The 18,897-nt window shown below is 38.1% G+C and overlaps 1 protein-coding gene across 1 annotated transcript in view; it reads right to left on the bottom strand.

Annotated features, from left to right (window-relative positions):
- ryr1a (ryanodine receptor 1a (skeletal)) overlaps window positions 1-18,897 on the bottom strand; it is a 61,504-nt gene that overhangs the window by 9,262 nt on the left and 33,345 nt on the right. The window contains 21 exon segments of the mRNA XM_048180843.1: window positions 40-120; window positions 1,855-1,872; window positions 2,392-2,465; window positions 2,551-2,627; window positions 2,709-2,788; window positions 2,921-3,020; window positions 7,156-7,230; window positions 7,388-7,439; window positions 9,483-9,589; window positions 9,683-9,779; window positions 9,914-10,026; window positions 10,256-10,390; window positions 10,511-10,570; window positions 10,702-10,872; window positions 13,634-13,648; window positions 17,034-17,126; window positions 17,293-17,380; window positions 17,456-17,696; window positions 17,781-18,101; window positions 18,560-18,690; window positions 18,775-18,856. Coding sequence (XP_048036800.1) covers window positions 40-120; window positions 1,855-1,872; window positions 2,392-2,465; window positions 2,551-2,627; window positions 2,709-2,788; window positions 2,921-3,020; window positions 7,156-7,230; window positions 7,388-7,439; window positions 9,483-9,589; window positions 9,683-9,779; window positions 9,914-10,026; window positions 10,256-10,390; window positions 10,511-10,570; window positions 10,702-10,872; window positions 13,634-13,648; window positions 17,034-17,126; window positions 17,293-17,380; window positions 17,456-17,696; window positions 17,781-18,101; window positions 18,560-18,690; window positions 18,775-18,856 — 2,211 coding nt within the window.

The following is an 18,897-nucleotide window of genomic DNA, read 5'->3' as shown; positions in this document are numbered from 1 at the left end:
TTCACTGCATTTTAATTTACGTGCAGATACAGGACCCACCATTGTTGTGACCCTCACAGAGGAGCTGCAGAAAGCGGAAGAGGTCACAAGTGAACTCATCATCAGCCATCACCTTCTCACCTATGCGAAGAAAGGAAATATGTGGGAATACATCACATAAAGGTGAATATGTCTTTGCGACACTCATCACAGGTTTAGTGTAGGGGCAGTCTGATTAGAACTGAGAAGAGAAAGACAGTAAGCTAAAGAAAGAGAGATTAAACAGCTTAGGGAAAACAAACTGCCTCGAATCTCTCATGTTATAATGTTAGTGCAAACTGCAATATTTTTGTCCCTTTCTACAAGAGATAGGCAGGAAATTTAGTTTTTTTGGGAGTCTTTCAATCCACTGCCCAGTTCAGTATTATGTATGACAATGTATCCTGCCTAGTGCACTAAACAATCCTAGAAAGCACCAATAAAGCCAGTGAGCATGAGTTACTCACTATATTCACTGATGCCATGTAAAATCATCAGAAATGGAGGGCAAACTAATATTTCATAGTGCTACTGTAATTTTAACAGATATAATAACAATATACAACAAACGATACCAAAAAGATCTCAGTCATGGATCTCAGTCATTAGGAACTAGGGAGTGGAATGAGACACAGCCTTTTGCATAATCACTAGTTCTTTAACTCAGACTGAACTACAGCAGCACAAAATGAGACACATCACAGAATTACTTTACCCAAATAACGTGACACATATACATAAACTACACATACACAATAATGTGCCTATTAGAAAACAGATATAAAAACACTGATATACAATCACATGTACTGTGGCTCAAAAACAGAGGGGGATTAATTACAACATGAAGCCCTAACATAGATGGTACTTTAGCATGCGGGACAGACCTACTGCAATCCTAAACCTCAGCTGTGTTTGTGGAGGGAGGGAGGAGGTCATTACACAAAGCTAAATTCATGAAAATCATATTCAGTCAAAGCCTTCAGCAGGGAATGATCTGTTTACAAATAGCTTCTTTGATCATTTCAGCAAATTTGTTGCATATAAAATTCACAAAATGTTAAGTTGCAATGCTAAACTGCTGTCCACTAACATAGCCTTCTGTTTTGATGTGATAGATTACTGGATTAAATATGACCTCATGGCAGGGGTAAATAGAGGAGGGCATATAGGGTAATGTTAGGTGCAAATCGTGAAGCCAAGACAGAGTTAGATCAGATTTGGCTCGATTCATAACCAATGGCTGGATTTGGTAAGTTCAAGTTATATGTATTTGTTAGGGTTAAAAAAACAACTTAAGAATTTTAGTGTGGTCATATTAAGGTTAATACCTCTTTCGATGTAAAAACAAAGCTGATGCTTATAAATACATGAAAGGAAAGTTCATTAATGCAAAAACCAACATTATGAATAAAAAATTTTCTTTGTCTGTTACACTTAATAACTAAAATGCAGCATATATAAATTCTATAATTACATTTATTTCTCATTTTCTATGGATTAGACACAATTCAGAGTTCTAGAGTTACAGTAGATCTGTTTCAACACTCAAGGGGAGAAAGAAAAACACTTCAGCCACATTCTGTCAGTGTGAATGAATAAGTCAGATACGCCGTTCTGCGATCTGTATTTGTGATGTGACTGACAGATGTTTTTACAAATCCTTGAGTGATAAGATTTATATATATATATACACATAAGGTATATATATATATATATTATTCCAAAACCAAAAAAGCAAAGTTTCAAACAAAACTGATTTCAAAGACATAAAGGGACAGAGAGGAGTGACAGGAAGAGAGAAATGAAAAATAGAGGAACAGAGGCATTATTTACCCCGTTCTAGCTTCATGTCTGAGGCCCGTGAAGGAAAGGAGGAATGAAAAGAGATGGAGGACAAAAGTATAGTCATGGAAAAAAAGGGATGGTGAGTTGAGGGCAAACAGACGACATGGAGTGAAAAGGGAATTAATTATGGCCAATTTCATCATCTGTTTACTGACATTATATTAGACTAGATTATTACATCTGGAGACAAATGGAGTGTATGACAATATGATTACAATTAATTTTTTCTACTGATAAATTTGGTCAACAAAAATGATATGCATTTCCATGTTAGAATGACCAAACATGTATGATTACAGATGGATGATTGAATACTTGGATGCCATATCTAATTTAGGCCTTAAGTTTTGGAGCCGATGTGCAAGACTAAAGTCTACACGTTTATCTCTATACGCAATATAGTTACTCTATACATTCAAATGATATCTTCAGAGCTTTCTGTATTGATCTAAAATCTTCCTTTTGACCATATATTGGTATTAATCTTGAGGTAAAAAGATTCTAGATTATTCACATTCTACTTACTTGTTCCCTCCTCTGACACCATACCTAGACCCTCTGCTTTATTCTGCCTCTCAAAGGCATTCAGGTCCAAAACACTGCAAAAGATCCCCAAACACTGATTTAATGAATCAATTAACAAGTGTGAATGTGAGATGACAACAACCTCCAGTCACAATATACCTGCAGGTCTGCATTAGAGCCTGGACACTGAGGAAGAAACCCACATCTTTCTTGTCTTTTAGATAGTCCAGCATTTTCTGCAAGCAAATGGTCAATTCTGTTACAGCTGAGCAATAGTGCAGGGTCTAATTTACTGTCTTGTCTCCATCTTAACTAACCTGTTGGACCTCACTGTTCCCGCCATTTAGAATAGAAATACCAAGTTTTAGGGTAGAAGAGACCATGCATCCTGTCTCACCTGTACAAAAAGAAAAAAAAAAAAGTGTTTTTAGGATGGCATGTAGAACAATAAATGGAGACTTGAGAGTTCAAGCTTCAAAAAAGACTTGAAAAGATCCAGTAGTGTTTGGGTGTAAGAGTGAACGTATACCCTTGCAGGCACTAATCATCTGTAGGACCATCTCAGCAGCCCCTCGGTTGTGTAGACGTGACTGCTGGTAAAGGAGTCTTTGCTTTTCCATCTCTTTTTCCTATAGGGTTAAACATTGAAAAAGTGAACTGTCTGAAAGCCTTTAATGCATCCCCTTTCTCACAAACCATTCATCCTGCTCAATCTCACTGCTCCACTACAGCAATTGAACTACAGTAACCATAACAGTAAAATCATCTTTCGTTATAAGCGATATTGTTCATTTTTCTATCTTGACCAAGTGCTGCTTGTCATTCATAAGTCTTATTTTGCATGCTTTTCAAGATCCCCTTACGAAAATGTTGTTCATTATGTTTGTGGGCGTCGGAAAATTATATGTAGAGTGACAATTAAAGTCACTTGCATTTTCATAAAATTATCTCAGCTTGTATTTCTAAATTTAGAAACTGGTATTACTGTGAAGATGACAGAGGGCAGCAGTGAGCATGTAAAGTTACTGTCATGACAACCCAAAACAAGAGGCTGTTGTTTTAGGAAAAACTTCCTCAGTGAGGTGTGGTCACATTAGTGAAAGTTTGTGTACAAAAAAGGTTGATTGTCTATTGTCAATAGTATACAATGTATGAAGCACAGCTCACACAGAAGTCACTTTCAAACCAAGCAGCTTTCTGCTGGTCAAAGTGGCGAATCCAAGTGACCAATTTGATCTTGTTGCGAAATCTGTGTGAGGAAATGTTTCGCCTTCATGTGAAATTCCGAATCGCATGGATTGATATTGAAATGACTGAATTTTGCCTGTGAAAATTCGCCAAACAATGGTAAATGTGACCGAATTCACGGTAGGAAGAATTTTTCCCCACGCAGAATTTAGAACAAAGTTTAATGTATAAATATGCATATATATTCAAATATTTAAGTATTTGGAGAGTGTAGCGAGACCGACTCGATTACATCATTTGCGATGCTTCATGGGAGTAGGTGGAGCTAATGAGATCTTTTGGCGCGTTTTACTTTTTTTGACTCTGATTAGTGGAATTTTATGTACAGCATCATGGATAAAGTAGGACAAATTCTGCTGTTAAACATGATTGTTTTAAAACTAAGTTGTAATAATGTGGGCTTAACGGCTCACAGTAAGGCTGCCTTCAAAGGTTTATAAGTTAAAAATCAAATTTTTAAAAAATCAGAGTTTTTACTTTCGGAACCCAACTGTTGCACTATTTCTGTGTGAGCTGTGCTCCATACATGGCTACACCATAGATAATAGACAATAGACCTTTTCCTTCACAAATTTTTCTAACGTGACCTCACCTTAACAACTGAAAACTTGTAAAACCTAGACATCTGGTCTAACAGCTTTCTCGCATGTGCATCTAAATATTTTATAAAACAAAGTGGATTTATTTTAGTTAAAATGTGATTATAACTGTTAAGGCGAGATTGGGTGATTGTGAGTGCTTGACATTTGTAAAAGTTTTGGGTTTCGCTGATTATTTTTTTTATATTCTAAAACTCTTCTCTTTCATTCATGTTCATTTAGCATGCTCCCAATCAACCCCACCATCATCATTAGTTATGGGATAGTCATACTAATTTCTCACGTTTGTCTATCAGAGCAAACGTTGGACTACAGTAAACTCTCCTGATGGCTTTGCATCTCACAGAGAAACAAAGAGCCATACAGGTGTTACTCATCTACAGCTCTGTCTCCTGTTGGGAAGCGAACAGTAAACTCAGATAAGTGCTTCTAAAAAATATACGTAACCCTTAACCCAACATTACCAAACATCATCATACAACTCATTTTGAAATAAAACTGAATTGTAATTAAATTTAAATATTTTAACAAATACAATTCCATAACATAATGTTATCCTTAAAATTATAATAAAAGCAAGCTTTTTATTACAAAAATATTTTTTTTAAAAAGCAAATGCAAAAGTTGGCTTACTTACAGAAGCTTGCTTTTCCAAAAATTAATTGAATCATTAAATTTATCATTTTAAAATTACTGCATGCATAATACACCCCCCTCCCAAACCTCCCACCCCACCCATGCCACCCCCCTCCCCGTAAGCCTGGCCTAAACACCCAAAAGTGTGTGCATTTCTTCTTACCATGTCTATACATAAAAGCTCAGCCTGAGTGAGTGTGTGTATGGCATGTACAATCCACTTCGTCATGGATGTTCCTGTGTGTTCGTTCCTCTGTGAGTGTGTGCAGACTAGGAGACTGCTCTGGCTTTAACTGTAGTCTGTGTGTCAGTATACTACGTCAGTATGGGGGAAAACATAAGCTGATTTCCACCGTCAGGCCAAACCGTTCTCTTTGCTTAACCTTTCCATTCCATGACAATCCGGCCCAGCTTGTACAGATATGGTTCCATTTTCCACTGTGGAGCTGATAACGGAGCTCTTTGGAATGTAATACAAATGTGTCAGTCTTTGCCTCAGTAACGAAAGAGTTTACAGACGTAAGATGTAAATAGCGATCCTGTAGAGGAGGATGATCAGATATTTCTTTTAGTTTTATTAGTAAAGGATTAGTTCACATCAGAATTAAAATTTCCTGATCATTTACTCACCCCCATGTCATCCAAGATGTTCATGTCTTTCTTTCTTCAGTTGAAAAGAAATTAAAGTTTTTGAGGAAAACATTCCAGGATTTTTCTCCATATAGTGGACTTCAATGGGCTACAATGGTTTGAAATTCCAAAGGGCTCTACATGATCCCAGCCGAGGAATAAGGGTCTTATCTAGTGAAACGAGTAAAAATTATATACTTTTTAACCACAAATGCTTGTCTTGCACTAGCTCTGTGATGCGCCACATATTACGTAATCACGTTGGAAAGGTCGCGTGTGACGTGGGCGGAAGTCATTTCCAATCGTTTCTCTAGATAAGACCCTTATTCCTCGGCTGGGATCGTGTAGAGCCCTTTGAAGCTGCATTGAAGCTGCAATTTGGACCTTCAACCTGTTGAAGTCCACTATATGAAGAAAAATGAATGTTTTCCTCAGAAACCTTAATTTCTTTTCGACTGAAGAAAGAAAGACATGAACATATTGAATATCATGGGGGTGAGTAAATTATCAGGAAATTTTAATTCTGAAGTGAACTAATCCTTTAATTTGTGTTTACGTCGCTCAAATAGCCTGCTTAACCAGCTACAGAGAAACTGGTAGCTAGGCGAACAGACAAGTGACCAATTATGAGTGGCAACGTCACTACACACATTCTATGGGCTGAGAATGGTTTGTAATCGTGCCATACCAGGCTCAAGTGGAAATATAACTGGAACCATTCTTTACCATTCTTAGAACCATTGGGGACGGTGGAAAAGCGGCTACTGATTAGTCACTTTTAGATAATTATTGTGAATGAGTTCAAGTAAATAATAAGAAACAGAATAGAAAGCATACAGAAACATAAATATGACAAATATGCCATCATTAGTGATTACTCAAACTGTGAAACAGCATATATTAGTAAAATGCATGTTCACTCGACACCTCCCTCAAAGTTCACGGCAAGAAAACAATCAATCATCCAACAAATCATTAAAAAGCAACCATAAGGTTACAATTTCTTTTAAACTTTTAAGGCTGCAACAGGTGAAATTTCACATTGAAATCTATGAGGTCTCAAAATTACCTCAACAATCCAGGAAAAGTATAATTATATAATTGCAAATATAAAAATTATATAAAATAATAATTATACATTATATAATTCCTTTTTTATTTCTTTATGAAATTCACCCTTGTATGTTCATATCTGAAACGGACAACAAAAAGAATAAAAAACATCTCCTTTAGCCCAAACTACTAAACACTTAATAATAATGCTGTTTTGGTGCAAACTGTCCAAAAAGTCCAAATATGAGTTTGTTTGTTTTTTTCATATATATTTGTCAAGAAAATGTATTCAGTAATTTTTTTTACATCTGTGTTTAGTAGGTGGCTCAAAGATCTATGTAAAAAAAAAAAAAAAAAAAAAAAATTTAAAAGATGTTTTAAAGATGCTGCAGTGTGATGATGTTAATAACACTTTAGGGCAGAGTCAGGTGGAGAAACAGAGAGAGATCAGAGAGCACAGGCCAGACAGAGAAACATAAGATGGGATGTGAGTGAATGGATGGATGATACAGTGGTTGGTTTGGATGTCACTCTACCGCTTCTGTGTCTTCCCCGTCCCCAGCCCCCGGACTCCCCCTACCATCTCTGTCTGTCGCACCTCAAAGGACATCTCCTCCTCTCCCCCCTCCTCCTCCTCCTCTCCCCCCTCATCTTCTTCGCTGAGGTGGCAACTCTAAAGTCAACAGAGATGAACAAAGAACATTGTAAAACACATGTAGAAAATTTACAGTAAAGTAATATGTATACATTTTATCACAGATGAAAATTAAATTAGAATAAACAATAGTAAATTGGTGTTAACTGTTTACCATAAGACAAAAAGGTCTCACCTTTGCCATGATATCGGCGTATGCCATGTATAAGTAATCAATGTCCAATTTACTGTGACAAAGCAGAAGTAAAAGGGACAAGGAGATAAAAAATAATGAGTCAAAGACATAATCACAGATGTAAAAAGATTACATACAGTGGGTACGGAAAGTATTCAGACCCCTTAAATTTTTCACTCTTTGTCATATTGCAGCCATTTGCTAAAATCATTTAAGTTAATTTTTTTCCTCATTAATGTACACACAGCACCCCATATTGACAGAAAAACACAGAATTGTAGACATTTATGCAGATTTATTAAAAAAGAAAAACTGAAATATCACGTGGTCCGAATATCAAGTATTCAGACACTTTTGCTCAGTATTTAGTAGAAGCACCCTTTTGATCTAATACAGCCATGAGTCTTTTTGGGAAAGATGCAACAAGTTTTTCACACCTGGATTTGGGGATCCTCTGCCATTCCTCCTTGCAGATCCTCTCCAGTTCTGTCAGGTTGGATGGTAAATGTTGGTGGACAGCCATTTTTAGGTCTCTCCAGAGATGCTCAATTGGGTTTAAGTCAGGGCTCTGGCTGGGCCATTCAAGAACAGTCACGGAGTTGTTGTGAAGCCACTCCTTCGTTATTTTAGCTGTATGCTTAGGGTCATTGTCTTGTTGGAAGGTAAACCTTCGGCCCAGTCTGAGGTCCTGAGCACTCTGGAGAAGGTTTTCGTCCAGGATATCCCTGTACTTGGCCGCGTTCATCTTTCCCTTGATTGCAACCAGTCGTCCTGTCCCTGCAGCTGAAAAACACCCCCACAGCATGATGCGGCCACCACTATGCTTCACTGTTGGGACTGTATTGGACAGGTGATGAGCAGTGCCTGATTTTCTCCACACATACCGCTTAGAATTAAGGCCAAAATGTTCTATTTTGGTCTCATCAGACCAGAAAATCTTTCTCACCATCTTGGCAAACTCCATGCGGGCTTTCATGTGTCTTGCACTGAGGAGAGGCTTCCGTCGGGCCACTCTGCCATAAAGCCCTGACTGGTGGAGGGCTGCAGTGATGGTTGACTTTCTACAACTTTCTCCCATCTCCCGACTGCATCTCTGGAGCTCAGCCACAGTGATCTTTGGGTTCTTCTTTACCTCTCTCACCAAGGCTCTTCTCCCCAGATAGCTCTAGGAAGGGTTCTGGTCGTCCCAAACGTCTTCCATTTAAGAATTATGGAGGCCGCTGTGCTCTTAGGAACCTTAAGTGCAGCAGAAATTTTTCTGTAACCTTGGCCAGATCTGTGCCTTGCCACAATTCTGTCTCTGAGCTCTTCAGGCAGTTCCTTTGACCTCATGATTCTCATTTGCTGTGACATGCACTGTGAGCTGTAAGGTCTTATATAGACAGGTGTGTGGCTTTCCTAATCAAGTCCAATCAGTATAATCAAACACAGCTGGACTCAAATGAAGGTGTAGAACCATCTCAAGGATGATCAGAAGAAATGGACAGCACCTGAGTTAAATATATGAGTGTCACAGCAAAGGGTCTGAATACTTAGGACCATGTGATATTTCAGTTTTTCTTTTTTAATAAATCTGCAAAAATGTCAACAATTCTGTGTTTTTCTGTCAATATGGGGTGCTGTGTGTACATTAATGAGGAAAAAAATTAACTTAAATGATTTTAGCAAATGGCTGCAATATAACAAAGAGTGAAAATTTTAAGGGGGTCTGAATACTTTCCATACCCACTGTATGTATATATATATATATATATATATATATATATATATATATATATATAAACACACCATTTTCTGAATAGAGATATCATGTGGTGATTTTTTTTGTATAATGACTGCTAAAATGTACATTATTGATAAAGACAGGCTGACTGTACATTATCCAGAACTTAAAAACCTATTTATAGGTTTTTATCTGTGAGTTGTTTTTATTTTGTAATAGATGATTACATTACATTGACAAAAAACCATGTGAACAACGTGTACAGCTTGAGCTGTCTGTATAACAGTCACTGGTTATGTCCATGTGATCATCTCTTTTTGCACCAGGAGCCAGATGTGTCATTCACTAACCAGGGGTGTGAAGTGATCTCACCTCTTCTCAGTGAGGGCAGTGCGACTAAAGTGAAGGATGAGCTGATGAAGAGGATCCGGCTTTGTCTCCTTTTCCTCTTCCTCCTCTTCTTCCTCCTCCATTGCTTTCTACATTAGTGAGAACAAAAACTGTCATGTGGATTACATCACTAAAAATTGCTAAAATGCAACAGTCATTTTTGTTAATGGTTGAGCACATACAGACAGGTCATCAATCATTCTGTCTTCAAAGGAATATCCTTCAGTTTGGATCCAGTTCCGCTTGTAGCCATCCAGGAACATGTTAGATGCTCTATGCCTGAGAGATGGTAAACATTTATGTATTTTCAAAGAATTTCTCCAATCCTGTTACCCCTTTTCTCATCATTTCATTCAATGAAACAGACTGACTGGCACAGAAACATCCACTCGTATGATCGTGTCTTGTCATACCTGGGCAAGTTGTAAAGGGGAGTCATCCTGAAACAGGCCACCACCGCTCTACGTCGTTGCTTCGACAGCAGTTTATGCCAAACCATCTTTTTGGACTTGAAAGGGTGCTCCGTCTGAAGATGGAACCATAGACATACACTCAAAGAGAGGCAAAACAACTATACTTGGGCTGTTTTAATTGCATATGGATTGGTTATTATTATGCTTTGCTGTTCAGGCTACAAATAGCTAAAGCAATTTGACTGGGATACTGCTGTATAGTGGCAGTGTGGGTGAGTGGTCATCAAAATGTGCATTATTTGAGTTGAACTGGGAGTTTCAGACCTTTGAATACAAACTCACCACTTCAATGTGGTAGAGGACTGCAGAGACTTCCTGAACACGCTTCACCACTTTCTCTGGGGCATCTGCATCTTCTGCCTTTCCTGCCATTTCCTTATATAGTGCCATTTGCCAGCGCATAGACGGGTTATCGACCTGAGGAGAGAGAGAGAGAGAGAGAGAGAGAGAGAGAGAGAGAGAGATAGCATTCGGATTTCTGCAAAAACACTTTTTAAAAACACTTTAACATCAACACCAACACAAACATACACTTACCTTGCCCTGGAGGTGCAGGTTATTTTGCAAGAACTCTCTCACCTCCTCATCTGTGTCTTTCTATGGGTCAACAACACAACAGACCGGCTCAGTTTACCTTTTTATTGACCAACCTAAAGTGAAACTTTATTAAAACATCTAGGCTTATAAGATAGATAGAGAGAGAGACAGATATATGGTGACCACACTACCAAAGAATATCGTGTCTTGGCCAGGTTAATGAGTTCCTGGTCTGCAGGAGAGCACATGTTAAGTCCAATGGGAAGCATTTTCTTCAGGGCTGCCACAATGAGGGACGTTTGAACAGAGTATCGATCTCCCCGTCTCTTTTTCTTGGTACGCTCCACATCCGAGCCACCAGCCTGAGATGACAGTAACATTCAAAGCATGACAACTGACATAGACATCATGAAATAACCTTCAGTGAAACCTTAAGGCATCTTGTTAGAAGAGTTTCATATTGAATGATGTGCTAACAGAGTCTGTTGACCAAAAAAATGGAGGTCTACCTCAAGACAGTCATTTCATTGAGCAAAATACAAAGCTTCCTGTTCCCTAACAAGGACCTAGACCACTAAACGGAACAATCCATCCTTACTTGATTATTTCAGTCATTAGGTTTTATCTTTAAGTTAGGACTTCTTTAGAGAACAGTCCTTAGAAAGGAGTCATTCTGATTAATAGGGTAATTAAAAGGGAAGGGAGGGTAAATGTTCAGGGTTGCTTTTCATCAGAATCGACAACAACATTGGGGCTTAGTGGGGAAGACAAGGCATAATTGGTCTGAAGCTAAAATCTCAATTCTAATCTTAACAGAGGTGACAACATCAAAAAGGGGAAAATTCATTCAATTGAAATGTCATCTTATCTTAGACACATAAAAGCAGGCACTACAGGTAGGCTGGTATTGTAATGTGTCAGTGCAGCTTAATACACTCCATGCATTGAAAAAGTCTGCAAGGACATGCACAGTCATAACATGCCTCAGGGGGAGGAAGATGAAACAAAAACGAACACTGTAAAACTCACCCAGTGACGTTAATTATAAAACTAAGGGGAAATGATCGCTTTTGCTCATTTTGGGTTGCCAAACTTGAACAAACCCAACCCACAGAGGCAATCATTTCAGTAATCTTGGTCACATATCCTGTTGTCCTGTTTGCACCAGTTTTGCCCCTCCAATCCAATGCTTTCTGAGTTTCAGACACTGGGTCTCATTCAGAAACATGAGCGAAATAAATTGTGTGTACCTTAACTGAATGCAAAGATTATGCAAGAATGGTTTTAGACAAAAATAATTCTGCTCGTGCTTCAGGAATGAGACCCATTGTGAATGAGAGAATATAGTATGTCTGAATCTAAGTTGGTGTACTGATGTGGTCTTGGTCTTAACCCCGTAAAGCTGTTGTATACCATATTTTATGCATCAGGCATTTATGATATAGTCAGAATATGAGCACATACTGAGGGAGGAAAAGATACACCTCAATTTTGTTTATTTATATGGCCAAAAAGTAAGATGAAATTCTAAAAGCATATAATGAATTACAATAGTATAGCAGACTGCTTATATAAAATGCATTTAAATATTAGTTGTTACTCTACATATTCCAATAATATATCTTAGTAAGATGGTATATAAATGCTTAGTTTTAGGGAGCAAAACATATAACGTTCCCAAAAGCCTTTAACATGACTTTTATAAATAATGAGTAACTGAAGTTACTTTAGTCCAGTAAGTGTTGTCTTGAAATATTAGTAACAATGTATAGTTATTCTTACATTTACTTTATAAAAATCTGTAAAGATTTCATAGCAAGACACATGTACACAACGTAAAGGGGCACGTTTTACTTTAAAGCTTTTAAAAAGTATAAACTATCAATCAGACAATAGAAGGCATGTAGAAGATTGTGTACAACATGTTTTTCAGCAACGTTTTGATCATGTAGATAATTTAGAGGCCTCAGAAATGTGCGTATCAAATATGATTTATAGGGTTAAGACCTTTATTATTATTATTAAGACCTATATTACCTTTATATATCAATGTATTCTGTTGTGGTGGCACTCAGGATGTTTTTCAGTAGACCGCAGTGTTAATGCAACTAAACAATTAAAGCCAAGTTTTACAGGTTACATTAGTCCTAAAGTATGTAAGTGTATTCCCCTTTTCCACAATCCCACCTCAATCATTTGATTTTGACTGCATCAGGTCATGGGCTAAAAAAAGGGGTGGATGGGGAGACAAAATTGGAACAACATGGAGATGTGAGCCATTGGATATAAGTACAGAAACAAGTGGGATTAAGTAGGCACACATTAGAGGATGGACTCTAAATGCCCCCCTTTGTCAAGGAGGATGACAAAATATACATTGATAGAGGTCAAATTCCGTCACATGAATCCAGTTTAGGAAATTAACTGAAATACAGTTTGAATAGTTTGATGCATGTATTTCTGCAACTGAGTCTCAGTTGACTTCCTGAACAGATTAAAAATTGACCCCAACCTGCAGCCATTATACAAAAAGAAAAGGAAGACAAGAGATGTATGAAGATCCCCATCCGAACTACAGTCCAACAGATGCAAACTGCTGTACAGGGTGATGGCACAGGCCTCCAGGGGCTCGGACCCTCTGCGACGGACATGGAATCAAGTGCCATGAGCCTGACTCTACAAAGAGTTCTTTCATCAAACGCCTCCATTCAGACTCCCCCCCTCACACACTGGCAGGACGACGGGTGCCCTGTGGCCCTTGTGGGATTTTTCTTGAGACTCTGAGTGCTTATCTTTTCGTCACTATCATAATATAGCCATTTAACATATATTTCTTTACATTGTGTTATTATATTCTCCTAAATTCCCATTTTCAGCTCTGTATCCCTCAATAATCTGATCCATAAAGAACACTAAAGACACCATTTTAGGGGAAAAACAACCACCTATCTACAAATGAAAAGTGTAAAAAACAGTGCGTTATTCCTATAGACACTAGTCTTGTCAAACAGCTCTTAAGTCACAGTTATGAGTGCCAGTGTGTCGGGGGAGTTGATGAAATGCCCCCCCTAGATGTGAGGTGCCATGCGATAGCACAGCAGTCGTGCAGACAGAGAAGCTAACCTCAGAGTCCCCGGTCTAGAAACCCACCAGCATCCAGATGAGAAAAAGAGGACAGGGCACAGTCAGAGAGAGAACACCATTAACACTGTCATCTAAATCCTGTAAAATGCATCCGAAAAGCACTTGCACATGATGCCAGTAATCGCTTCCCTTTTGTGGCAGCAAGAATAAACTCAACATCTTCAGAAAACGCATGAAAGCACAGCACACTTTACCTTTTGATGTGGGGCTTGATGCCAAATCAACCATTGGCTGTTGGTTTATTAACAATTTTGTTTCATTTTAAGAAGAATAAAATTAAAAGGATTGACAACCAGTGTTGCTATTGTTAACTAAAACTAACTGACAAAGTAAAAAAATTAAATATAAATATTAGATGAAAAACGTGTTAGAAATGTTGCCTTGGCAACTAAAATAAAATGTTGTAGTACTAAAATTACAAAAACTGAAATAAGAAAACACTAAGAAAAACTTAGTGCTATTTAATCAATAGCACAATAATGCTATTGACAACACAATGATTAAGTCAGAAAAAAGAATTTTATAAAATAATCCCCCCCCCCCCCCAAAAAAAACCTTAATCTATTATGTAAATATAAAAAATACCAATATATAAATTAAAGGCACAATATGTAACTTTTCTCTACTAGAGGTCGCCTATTCAAAACAAAGGCGTAGCTTCATGACGTCAAGATTGAGCACAGAATCATGGAAGATGACGTCTTCACCTCACAGCCGGTGGAAAAGAATCCGAAGGGACTCAGGCAGAAATCAAGTTCAAGGATGAGATTATTAACATTACTATAGTATGAAGTAGAGCAGGGCTGAGTGCTGTGAGAGTGGAACGAGGCCGCTGGAGCGATTGCTAATGAGAGACGAGCGCGACACACATCTCGAGAGCAGCGGAACTTTTATTATGCCACAGTCACCAGGGTTTTTCCTACATTGAAAATTTTTTGGCAGCCGCCAAAATTATTTTTTGTCTTGTCAAAGCCTTATTTGATCAGTTATTGTGATTTATGTGATGCATATATAACTGCTGCGCATGTTAACTGACTGAGAGAATGAGCAGAGAGCTCTGTTTGTGTCGATGACCATGTTTGTCAGCCACCACGGAAGACCATTTTTGACCCAGGAAAAACCCTGAGTTGCTGCTTCTGCTTTTTCCGGTCAAACGTATTTGGGGTAATGCAACACTCTTCATCATGTTAGATACATTTGAGTGCGTTGAAAATTATGTTATAACATTACTCTGTACGGCTACTATGAGACACACTGCAGTAAGCTAGATCGATATTAGTCATGGTAAAACATGGTACTCGCAGTAAATCAAGAAAATGAGATTCAAACAAGAAGACTAAATGTGTTCAGTATATAACAATGATTATTTTCTGTCTATAAATGTATCCAAACAGTTGTTCCCTTTTCTAATAAAACATATAATACAAACCCGATTCCAAAAAAGTTGGGACACTGTACAAATTGTGAATAAAAAAGGAATGCAATAATTTAAAAATCTCATAAACTTATATTTTATTCACAATAGAATATAGATAACATATCAAATGTTGAAAGTGAGACATTTTGAAATGTCATGCCAAATATTGGCTCATTTTGGATTTCATGAGAGCTACACATTCCAAAAAAGTTGGGACAAGTAGCAATAAGAGGCCGGAAAAGTTAAATGTACATATAAGGAACATCTGGAGGACCAATTTGCAACTTATTAGGTCAATTGGCAACATGATTGGGTCTAAAAAGAGCCTCTTAGAGTGGCAGTGTCTCTCAGAAGTCAAGATGGGCAGAGGATCACCAATTCCCCCAATGCTGCAGCAAAAAATAGTCGGGCAATATCAGAAAGGAGTTTCTCAGAGAAAAATTGCAAAGAGTTTGAAGTAATCATCAACTACAGTGCCTAATATCATCCAAAGATTCAGAGAATCTGGAACAATCTCTGTGCGTAAGGGTCAAGGCCGGAAAACCATACTGGATGCCCGTGATCTTCGGGCCCTTAGACGGCACTGCATCACATACAGGAATGCTACTGTAATGGAAATCACAACATGGGCTCAGGAATACTTCCAGAAAACATTGTCGGTAAACACAATCCACCGTGCCATTCGCTGTTGCCGGCTAAAACTCTATAGGTCAAAAAAGAAGCCATATCTAAACATGATTCAGAAGCACAGGCGTTTTCTCTGGGTGAAGGCTCATTTAAAATGGACTGTGGCAAAGTGGAAAACTGTTCTGTGGTCAGACGAATCAAAATTTGAAGTTCTTTGGAAAACTGGGACGCCATGTCATCCGAACTAAAGAGGACAGGGACAACCCAAGTTGTTATCAGCGCTCAGTTCAGAAGCCTGCATCTCTGATGGTATGGGGTTGCATGAGTGCGTGTGGCATGGGCAGCTTACACATCTGGAAAGGCACCATCAATGCTGAAAGGTATATCCAAGTTCTAGAACAACATATGCTCCCATCCAGACCTTGCATTTTCCAACATGACAATGCCAGACCACATACTGCATCAATTACAACATCATGGCTGCGTAGAAGAAGGATCCGGGTACTGAAATGGCCAGCCTGTAGCCATCAGGATCTTTCACCCATAGAAAACATCATAATCATAAAGAGGAAGATGCGACAAAGGAGACCTAAGACAGTTGAGCAACTAGAAGCCTGTATTAGACAAGAATGGGACAACATTCCTATTCCTAAACTTGAGCAACTTGTCTCCTCAGTCCCCAGACGTTTGCAGACTGTTGTAAAAAGAAGAGGGGATGCCACAGAGTGGTAAACATGGCCTTGTCCCAACTTTTTTGAGATGTGTTGATGCCATGAAATTTAAAATCAACTTATTTTTCCCTTCAAATGATACATTTTCTCAGTTTAAGCATTTGATATGTCATTTATGTTGTATTCTGAAGAAAATCTTGAAATTTGAAACTTCCACATCATTGCATTCTGTTTTTATTCACAATTTGTACAGTGTCCCAACTTTTTTAGAATCGGGTTTGTATATTAAAGTGTCTTTTTTGCTTCCATGGTTTCTACAAAATAAAACCGGAAATTGAGGGTAAAGCGGGTATGATGTCATTGATAGGCGACACATGCACAAGGTCCGTGTCCTGGTTAAAACTGCTTATTTCTCTGGATTTAAACATTCTTGGAAACATTTGGGATAATGTAAATACACAAGTAAACAAAATATACTGTATAACACTGTTCTAGTGGTTTTTGGATATTTTAATCCAAAAATCTTACATATTGTGCCTTTAATATAAATATATGAGAATTTACACAAAAGAAACACTACTCTGGCCACATGATAATCAAATAATAAGAAATATATGATCAAATATGAAAGTATATCTCCCATAGATTGACAGTAGGGCCTCACCTTGCTCATCTTGCTCTTACTGTCAGCAGTGAGGAAGGACATATTGTTAATTTCATTCATCACCACAAAGTTTTGTTCCTCTCGCTTGAAGTTCTGCATAGAGAGAATGAAAAGAGAAGTTTTATTGCACAGAATTGTAGGTTGTTGTGTTAAAATCTCATATGCTGTGGCTATAATCAATGTGTTTATCATGACTACTGATACTGTGAGAGGCGATGAGTTTTTCTTAGTTTCATTCAAATAGATATTTGTCTCTTACATGAGATTTGGACCAGAAGATGAAGACCTCGCCCACCATTCGGAACAGTTCCTCTGCATCTGGGTCACGGCACGTCAGCCATCTTGCTCTAAAACCCATGTGACATTTAAAATGTCAAGACAACTAAAAATGAATTTATTAAAATTAATCTACAACAAAGTACCTGTTGTTATCCACATAGCGGATGAGAAGTGGGTATAAAGCATACAGGTCTCTACAGAGAACTGCAAATTCATCTCTAATAGTTCCTTCCTCCTCATCCCCCTCAGATTTCCCCTCCATACGCAGGTGCTCCTCCTCGGCCACTACTTTAGACGTACGCTTCTTCAGCTTCTCCATGGTGGGAATGAAATGGGATTTGAGCATCTCCGGTTTGGCTCGGCTCACAATGGGCTGGGAGAACACTGGATCGAGACAAGGATATTACGTTGAAGATCAGGTTCAGGGCAAAATACAAACCCAGACTTGAGAATAACATCATCTCATACCCGCAAGCCTCTTCATCCAGGAAGCTTCATCAATTCCCAAGTTGTTGACCACAATTTTCATGATACTTCCCAAGAGCTGGTTGAGGTGATCGGAGGTGACGTCTGTACACAGCTTACCCTCCAAATCGGGAAAATTCTCCATTCCTCTCTCCCACCAGCGGGGTAGGTAGTTACACAGCATGGGCAGGGTGACCTCGATCACATGGGGCATTTCAGTGTAGCGAGCCCCTGATTCAGCTAGGTCTCCGATCTCTTTCAATAATATGTCTAGCTCAGGAATGTCCAAACACAGCTCATGGACGTTGCTTGGAAGGCCCAGGACTGTAGATAAATGGGGAAAATGGAATAATAAAAGTCAGAAACAAATGCAGAATTTACACTATATACATTACTGTTCAAAGTTTGGTGTCGGTAAGATATTTGAATGTTTTTGAGCAAGTTCCTTATATTCACCAAGGCTGCTTGATAATAAATCTGATTATAAATAAAAACATAATATTGTGAAATATAAATTCACTTTAAAATAAATGTCATGTATTTTATATAAATACATATATTTTCATTACTCTAGTCTTTAGTGTCACTTGATCCTTTAGAAATCATTCTACTATGCTAATTTGGTGCTCAAGAGACATTTCTTATCATTATCAGTGTTGAAAACAGTTGCACTGCTTTAAGGAAAGAATTTATTTGAATTAGAAACCGTTTGTAACATTATAAATAATTTTATACTTTTTTTTGAACGGTAGTGTTACTGTAGCTGAAAATATATTACTTACTAGCTCTTTCTCTGGGTGTCTTGGTAGTATACACTGAAAATGCATTATACTCATTAAGATTGGGCTCCAGGTAGGCCACAGGCATGGCTGCAGCGAGATGAGCAAGACATTCTCCAAGGGCTGGTCTATGTCTAATGCAAATAAAAAGGAAAAACATAAAAAACCCAACCCCACTGTCACATCACATACACTAATACAAACACACAAATACAAACCTCTCTGCATGAGGTGTTTTTACAGTACCAAGAGAGTAGATGCTACACATGATACGGTAGCAGGACATCTGCAAATCGTCCACTAATAGAAGCAAGACAGAGAGAGACGCACGTTAATTTAAC

This window comes from Megalobrama amblycephala, linkage group LG2 (genome assembly GCF_018812025.1).
Source record: "Megalobrama amblycephala isolate DHTTF-2021 linkage group LG2, ASM1881202v1, whole genome shotgun sequence".
Lineage (NCBI taxonomy): Eukaryota > Metazoa > Chordata > Actinopteri > Cypriniformes > Xenocyprididae > Megalobrama > Megalobrama amblycephala.
Note: the sequence above shows the minus strand (reverse complement) of the source record. Positions and strands in the feature narration are given on the sequence as shown.